The sequence below is a fragment of the Osmerus mordax genome, chromosome 24 (assembly GCF_038355195.1).
Source record: "Osmerus mordax isolate fOsmMor3 chromosome 24, fOsmMor3.pri, whole genome shotgun sequence".
NCBI classification, from domain to species: Eukaryota; Metazoa; Chordata; class Actinopteri; order Osmeriformes; family Osmeridae; genus Osmerus; species Osmerus mordax.
The window spans coordinates 4,999,483-5,007,266 of NC_090073.1; the positions used below are offsets into that span (position 1 = coordinate 4,999,483).

At 43.1% G+C, this 7,784-nt stretch overlaps 2 protein-coding genes across 2 annotated transcripts; both read left to right on the forward strand.

Annotated features, from left to right (window-relative positions):
• Positions 1–244: 244 nt before the first annotated feature.
• On the forward strand, positions 245–2,679 carry LOC136933089 (zinc-binding protein A33-like). Its single transcript, XM_067228469.1, has 5 exons — positions 245–448; positions 653–748; positions 874–1,104; positions 1,194–1,216; positions 1,301–2,679. Exons 1-5 carry the CDS (start codon positions 245–247, stop codon positions 1,959–1,961), a joined length of 1,215 nt encoding a protein of 404 aa, XP_067084570.1. The 3' UTR covers positions 1,962–2,679.
• Positions 2,680–4,275: 1,596 nt separating this feature from the next.
• On the forward strand, positions 4,276–7,013 carry LOC136933090 (zinc-binding protein A33-like). Its single transcript, XM_067228471.1, has 6 exons — positions 4,276–4,286; positions 4,542–4,920; positions 5,125–5,220; positions 5,346–5,576; positions 5,666–5,688; positions 5,772–7,013. Exons 1-6 carry the CDS (start codon positions 4,276–4,278, stop codon positions 6,439–6,441), a joined length of 1,410 nt encoding a protein of 469 aa, XP_067084572.1. The 3' UTR covers positions 6,442–7,013.
• The last annotated feature ends 771 nt before the right edge of the window (positions 7,014–7,784 follow it).

The following is a 7,784-nucleotide window of genomic DNA, read 5'->3' on the forward strand; positions in this document are numbered from 1 at the left end:
ACTCTGCACACACACACTCAATTGTCAATTGAAAGGTGGTACGTGATAATCTTTCTCTGTTTATACAGAGAACTGGAAGGATACAGAGGTAGAGAACTGCTTCCAGAGGAGGATCTCATCCATCGAACCTCCCTTGTGATCTTCAAGGAGCCTGTCACACAAAAGCTTCTGTTTACAGCAATACTGGAAAGATAAGTACTCTCTTCTCGTTAGATTGTCTTGTTTGAAGGAGAACTGTTTGGACATGGCTGAAACCACCCTGACCAGCTCTCTGAAGACAGTGTCTGGTGTCGTCAGAGAATCTAAGGTGCTCTGCAGTCTGCACAGCGAGAAGCTGAAGCTGTACTGTCAGGAGGATAAAGAACCCGTCTGCTTGGTGTGTCAGACCTCCAGAAAACACAAATCTCACACCTGTGTCCCAGTAGATGAAGCTGCCCAGGATCACAGGGTGAGAGGAAGAAGATTGTCAGATAAACATGGTGCTTTGAGATCAAATACAAGGACACTCTTGAAGTGGTTAAAGTTTCCTTTAACGGATGATACTTGTGTAAACTATTTTTTATTTCTGTTGCCACTGCACAATAACTTACAATCTCTCTTTTCTGATTCATTATAGATTAAGATTATAAATGTATGTCATGTGTCATTTCAGGAAGAAATTCTGACAGCCCTGAAGCCCTTAGAAAAGAAGCTAGAGGACTGTAATAAAGTTAAACTAACGTGTGAAAAGATTGCAGAACACATTGAGGTACAGTACAGTACGTGTTAGCCAATGCTGTGACCCACAGGCATTGAATCGATCAGTAAAGATTTGTTTATTATTTAAAAACAAATAATAAAATGCTAATGTGAGTTCTCCTCTGACTCTAACAGACCCAGACAGTAAACACAGAGAAGCAGATAAAGGAGAAGTTCAACAAGCTTCACCAGTTTTTACATGAGCAAGAACAGGCCAGGACTGCAGCTCTGAGGACAGAGGGCAAAGAGAAGAATGAGACAATGAAAGAAAAGATTGAGGGAATAAATAGAGAGATGGCCTCACTTTCAGACACAATTGAAGCCATAAAGCAGGAGCTAAATGCAGATGATGTGTCATTCCTGCAGGTAAGGATGTGTTTCAGTTGACAATTCACGGTAATCTGATACATGGTTTTGATGACAATGCTTATCACTGCTCTTTTCTCTTCATTCAGCACTTCAGAATCACAGAGAAGAAGTACGTGAATTCATAATTAATATATTTTTTGTTTAACTTTTAATTTCCACCCTCATCAACACTGATCATGAACATTTGTTCCAGAGCCCAGGTCACACTGCCGGATCCACAGCTGGTCTCAGGAGCGCTGATAGACGTGGCCAAACACCTCGGCAACCTGACCTTCAGAGTGTGGGAGAAGATGAGGGGGGTGGTCAGCTTCACTCCTGTCACTCTGGACCCCAACACTGCACCTTCCTGTCTCTCTCTGTCTGATGATCTGACCAGTGTTAGACACACAGACTCAAAACAACTCCCTGACAACCCAGAGAGGAACACCAAGTATGCCACTGTTCTGGGTTCTGAGGGGTTCAGCTCAGGGAAGCACAGCTGGGAGGTGGAGGTGGGGGACCATCCTGACTGGAATATAGGTGTGGTCAGAGAGTCAGTAGACAGGAAGAGGGAGCGTCATGCATCCCCAGAGGATGGAGTCTGGTGTATATGGCAGAGGAGTGGTAAGTACACTGATGGTCTGCGTAACACTCTCTCTCTGAAGAGGAGACTCCAGAGGGTCAGAGTTCAGCTGGACTGGGACAGGGGGGAGGTGTCCTTCTATGACCCTGAAGACATGACTCACATCCACACTCATAAAGACTCCTTCACTGAGAAACTCTACCCATTCTTTGATATTGGAGGTGCTGGTGATGCCAAACACCCTGACGTAAAGATCTGCCAATCAGAGGTGTCTGTGATGTCATCCCAGTGAGGTGTGTGGTAGTTGTAGTCCCACTCTTCTGAACTGCTGAGTGGTCAGGTTTCATGTTGCTGTTCCCTGAGGAAATCAACCTGATTGATGATGATGATGATGGTAAAACATGCAAGAGGAAGATGTATGTTAGTCACATACAGTATGAAGGTGTTGGAGTTGGGCCTCGGCCCTCATACTGGGTCTGTTGTATCTCTGTTGTATCTCTGTTGTATCTCTGTTGTATCTCTGTTGTATCTCTGTCATCCTCTGCTTCTATGAGAAGGTAGGATGCAGTACTGGGGATATGATGTCATACCTACAACATGTAGATATTCTTTATATGTGTGTTTCGTGGGGAGGAGGGCTTGATCATGTATCGTGTATCTAGATCTCTGAAAGGAGGTGTGGTGGAAGGCGGGGGTTGATGTATTCATGTTAAGATATCTTTGTAGTGGAGTTATATAATAATGACTGGATCTAGGGGTTCTGGGGTGATGTAGTAATGACCTGAGGTATTGATGTTGAAGGGGATTTTATCACTGTCACAGACATTTGGGAGTGTGTTATTTGTAGCCTCTGAGATGAGCAGAAAGTTTGTGAATTCAAATAATTATATTTTAAAATATGTTAATGAGGGTTTAGGATTAAGCAGCTTGTATGTTGTCCTCTGACTGAGGCAAGCAGATTTTGTGTTGTTTGATTTCTGTAGTAAATTAAATGGTAAACTGATTGCAAATAGTTTGTTCCGTGCCTCTCATGTACAACCGGATTTTGTGAATCTCGAATCGGGAAAATCTCTGCAAGTCCAGAGAACAATGTAGGATAGATACTAGAGATTTTCTAGTAAAGTTGACCTTTTTGGACATGTACCCGATAATGTCCCACCTTATGAAATCACAAGAAAATAGATGTTAAATTTTTCTTACTTAAATTCTCATTTTATTGATAACACCTTGACACATTTCCTTAAGTTAGAGAAACACATGTAGTACATTGGAGAGAACAGAGCCATAACCTGAAGAATCAGAGAAATACAGGATCAATATTATTATACAGAAGAAACCCAAACTGAGGAGAAAGAGCCCAGGAGGAACTGGAAAGAGCCGACTGCTGAGAGAAGATGGAAGGAGGTTTGAAACCGAGGGAGGAGGAGCAGGGAGGCAGAGATCCTCCAGAGTGGTCAGCTCAGTGTGGTCAGGGCAGGAGGGGCTCCCTGCTGGGTGGGAGGAGATACAGGAGTCTCAGAGAGACCACATTCCTCCTGCTGACTCCCTCCATGATAACTCCCTGCTATGGGGAGGGGGGAGAGAGCGCTGTTGTGTTGTGGCAGGTTTAAGTCACCAAAATGCAGTGGCCACTTGACTCTTCAGTGAGCAATTTCAACCCTGATACAGTAGTGTCAGTAGGTCTATGCTGGGAACATGGAATTTTGTGAAATCAATCGAATAATAGCTACAGCATTTTATGACATGGTTCAAAGGTGTTCTATATAAACTTCACAGTCTATAAAAAACATATTAGCAGTCACAGCATTTAGCAATGGTGTGCAAATCTGCTCCCTACTTGTTAGTGCTTCAGGTGTGCATGAGTGGTCCGCCCCCTAGTGGATCTCTGGTGGAACTGCAGGTGACCCTGCTGCCTCCAGCCAAGCAGGAACAGAGTTCTGCTGCTCTAAGGAGAGAAGCAAAAGAGTTCTGCAGAGAAGTCATGTTTTTGGTCTCATTAAAAGATGTTCAAATGAATCCATCTCTATCCTCTGTCTGGTCTTGATGCAGATTGATCCATTTTCTAATAACCAACCCACATCTTACAGTAGCATACTTACAAGAGTTCAGGTTAAACAAAATAATTGTTAAAACACACCCACAGATACTGAAAACACAAACATGGATATGAAAAACATGTACCTGTATCATGGCTACAGTGTAGCAATACCTTTCACACCTCATAAAACCAGACTTTCCAGTGTAACTTGAGTAGAACTGAAAGAGTACTTTCCCTCTCTTGTGGAGAAGAGACGGTATTGAAGGGAGTGAGATCGGCACAACAACTAACTAACCTCCTCATGTGTTTCAGAGGAAAATAAACTGTTCTTTGTACTGCTTTTACCACTCTTGAATGTAAACCCTTTAACAATGACATTTCATGAAGGAAATAAGACTATAGATGCTAAACATATTTCAAAATATATACACACAAGAACAACCACAATAATACTTCTGTAGTGGACACAAGCACCTCAAACAATACTGGAGGCCAGTGAAACATCAATTTCACCATTTTCCCATTGTAACTTGTTTCAGAGTTTTAACACTGAAACGAATAACCCGGAATGACTGAGTTGTAGGTAAGGAACATAGCAAGGTAAGAACTATGAACTAGTTAACTGAAATTGAAAGTAGATTTATGACGTTGCATAAACAAAGCAAAATGCCATTTCAGGGTGTGGGACAGACCTGAGAGTTACGTGTCTCTTTTAAAAGGTGAAAGGGAAACTTAATTGTTCTGGTCAAAATGACAAGATAAGGATACTCTGCACACACACACTCAATTGTCAATTGAAAGGTGGTACGTGATAATCTTTCTCTGTTTATACAGAGAACTGGAAGGACACAGAGGTAGAGAACTGCTTCCAGAGGAGGATCTCATCCATCGAACCTCCCTTGTGATCTTCAAGGAGCCTGTCACACACAGCTTCTGTTTACAGCAATACTGGAAAGATAAGTACTCTCTTCTCGTTAGATTGTTTTGTTTGAAGGAGAACTGTTTGGACATGGCTGAAACCACCCTGACCAGCTCTCTGAAGACAGTGGCTGGTGTCGTCAGAGAGTCTGAGGTGCTCTGCAGTCTGCACAGTGAGAAGATCCGGCTCTTCTGTCAGGAGGATAAAGAACCCGTCTGCTTGGTGTGTCAGACCTCCAGAAAACACAAATCTCACACCTGTGTCCCAGTAGATGAAGCTGCCCAGGATCACAGGGTGAGAGGAAGAAGATTGTCAGATAAACATGGTGCTTTGAGATCAAATACAAGGACACTCTTGAAGTGGTTAAAGTTTCCTTTAACGGATGATACTTGTGTAAACTATTTTTTATTTCTGTTACCACTGCACAATAACTTACAATCTCTCTTTTCTGATTCATTATAGATTCAAATTTTAAATGTATGTCATGTGTCATTTCAGGAAGAAATTCAGACTGCCCTGAAGCCCTTAGAAAAGAAGCTGGAGGACTGTAGTAAAGCTAAACTAACTTGTGAAAAGATTGCAGAACACATTGAGGTACAGTACAGTACGTGTTAGCCAATGCTGTGACCCACAGGCATTGAAGCAATCAGTAAAGATTTGTTTATTATTTAAAAACAAATAATAAAATGCTAATGTGAGGTATTCTCTGACTCTAACAGACCCAGACAGTAAACACAGAGAAGCATATAAAGGAGAAGTTCAACAAGTTTCACCAGTTTCTAAACGAGGAAGAACAGGCCAGGACTGCAGCTCTGAGGAGAGAGGGCAAAGAGAAGTGTGAGACAATGAAAGAAAAGATTGAGGGAATAAATAGAGAGATAGCCTCACTTTCAGACACAATTGAAGCCATAAAGCAGAAGCTAAATGCAGATGATGTGTCATTCCTGCAGGTAAGGATGTGTTTCAGTTGACAATTCATGCTATTCTGAAACATGGTTTTGATGACAACACTTATCGTTCCTCATTTCTGTTCATTCAGCACTTCAAAATCACAGAGAAGAAGTACGTGAATTTATAATAATCTTTTCTTTGTTTAACTTTTAATCTCCACCCTCATCAATACTGATCATGAACATTTGTTCCAGAGCCCAGGTCACACTGCCGGATCCACAGCTGGTCTCAGGAGCGCTGATAGACGAGGCCAAACACCTTAGCAACCTGACCTTCAGAGTGTGGGAGAAGATGAGGGGGGTGGTCAGCTTCACTCCTGTCATTCTGGACCCCAACACTGCATCATGCTGGCTCTCTCTGTCTGATGATCTGACCAGTGTTAGAAACTCAGACTCATGGCAGAAGCTCCCTGACAACCCAGAGAGGAACACCGAGTCTTACATTGTTCTGGGTTCTGAGGGGTTCAGCTCAGGGAAGCACAGCTGGGAGGTGGAGGTGGGGGACCATCCTGACTGGACTATAGGTGTGGTCAGAGAGTCAGTAGACAGGAAGGGGGAGCTGAATGCATCCCCAGAGTATAGACTCTGGTGTATAATGCTGAGTAGTGGTGAGTATGCAGCTGCAGGAGGAGGGACTCTCTCTCTGACGAGGAGACCCCAGAGGATCCGAGTTCAGCTGGACTGGGACAGGGGGAAGGTGTCCTTCTACGACCCTGAAGACATGACTCACATCCACACTTATAAATACTCCTTCACTGAGAAACTCTACCCATACTTCAATATTGGAGAAGCTGGTTATGCCAAACACCCTGACGTAAAGATCTGCCAATCAGAGGTGTCTGTGTCTGTGATGTCATCCCAGTGAGGTGTGTGGTAGTTGTAGTCCCACTCCTCTGAACTGCTGAGTGGTCAGGTTTCATGTTGCTGTTCCCTGAGGAAATCAACCTGGTTGATGATGATGACGATGGTAAAACATGCAAGAGGAAGATGTATGTTAGTCACATCCAGTATGAAGGTGTTGGAGTTGGGCCTCGGCCCTCATACTGGGTCTGTTGTATCTCTGTTGTATCTCTGTCATCCTCTGCTTCTATGAGAAGGTAGGATGCAGTACTGGGGATATGATGTCATACCTACAACATGTAGATATTCTTTATATGTGTGTTTCGTGGGGAGGAGGGCTTGATCATGTATCGTGTATCTAGATCTCTGAAAGGAGGTGTGGTGGAAGGCGGGGGTTGATGTATTCATGTTAAGATATCTTTGTAGTGGAGTTATATAATAATGACTGGATCTAGGGGTTCTGGGGTGATGTAGCAATGACCTGAGGTATTGATGTTCGAGGGGATTTTATCACTGTCACAGACATTTGGGAGTGTGTTATTTGTAGCCTCTGAGATGAGCAGAAAGTTTGTGAATTAAAATAATTATATTTTAAAATATGGGTTTAGGATTAAGCAGCTTGTATGTTGTCCTATGCCTTTTTGTGTTGTTTGATTTCTGCAGTAAAATAAATGGTAAACTGATTGCAAATTGTTTGTTCCGTGCCTCTCATGTTCAACCGGATTTTGTGAATCTCGAATCGGGAAAATCTCTGCAAGTCCAGAGAACAATGTAGGATAGATACTAGAGATTGTCTAGTAAAGTTGACCTTTTTGGACATGTACCCGATAATGTCGCACCTTATGAAATCACAAGAAAATAGATGTTACATTTTTCTTACTTAAATTCTCATTTTATTGATAACACCTTGACACATTTCCTTAAGTTAGAGAAACACATGTAGCACATTGGAGAGAACAGAGCCATAACCTGAAGAATCAGAGAAATACAGGATCAATATTATTATACAGAAGAAACCCAAACTGAGGAGAAAGAGCCCAGGAGGAACTGGAAAGAGCCGACTGCTGAGAGAAGATGGAAGGAGGTTTGAAACCGAGGGAGGAGGAGCAGGGAGGCAGAGATCCTCCAGAGTGGTCAGCTCAGTGTGGTCAGGGCAGGAGGGGCTCCCTGCTGGGTGGGAGGAGATACAGGAGTCTCAGAGAGACCACATTCCTCCTGCTGACTCCCTCCATGATAACTCACTGCTATGGGGAGGGGGGGAGAGCGCTGTTATGTTGTGGCAGGTTTAAGTCACCAAAATGCAGTGGCAACTTGACTCTTCAGTGAGCAATTTCAACCCTGATACAGTAGTGTCAGGAGGTCTATGCA

What these genes read in the sequence shown, in the direction of transcription:
- LOC136933089 (XM_067228469.1), top strand. Translation starts at nt 245, where the DNA reads ATGGCTGAAACCACCCTGACCAGCTCTCTGAAGACAGTGTCTGGTGTC. An exon ending in AGATTGCAGAACACATTGAG is followed by an intron (nt 749 to 873) that starts GTACAGTACAGT and finishes TGACTCTAACAG; the next exon opens with ACCCAGACAGTAAACACAGA. An exon ending in TTCAGAATCACAGAGAAGAA is followed by an intron (nt 1,217 to 1,300) that starts GTACGTGAATTC and finishes CATTTGTTCCAG; the next exon opens with AGCCCAGGTCACACTGCCGG.
- LOC136933090 (XM_067228471.1), top strand. An exon ending in AGATTGCAGAACACATTGAG is followed by an intron (nt 5,221 to 5,345) that starts GTACAGTACAGT and finishes TGACTCTAACAG; the next exon opens with ACCCAGACAGTAAACACAGA. An exon ending in TTCAAAATCACAGAGAAGAA is followed by an intron (nt 5,689 to 5,771) that starts GTACGTGAATTT and finishes CATTTGTTCCAG; the next exon opens with AGCCCAGGTCACACTGCCGG.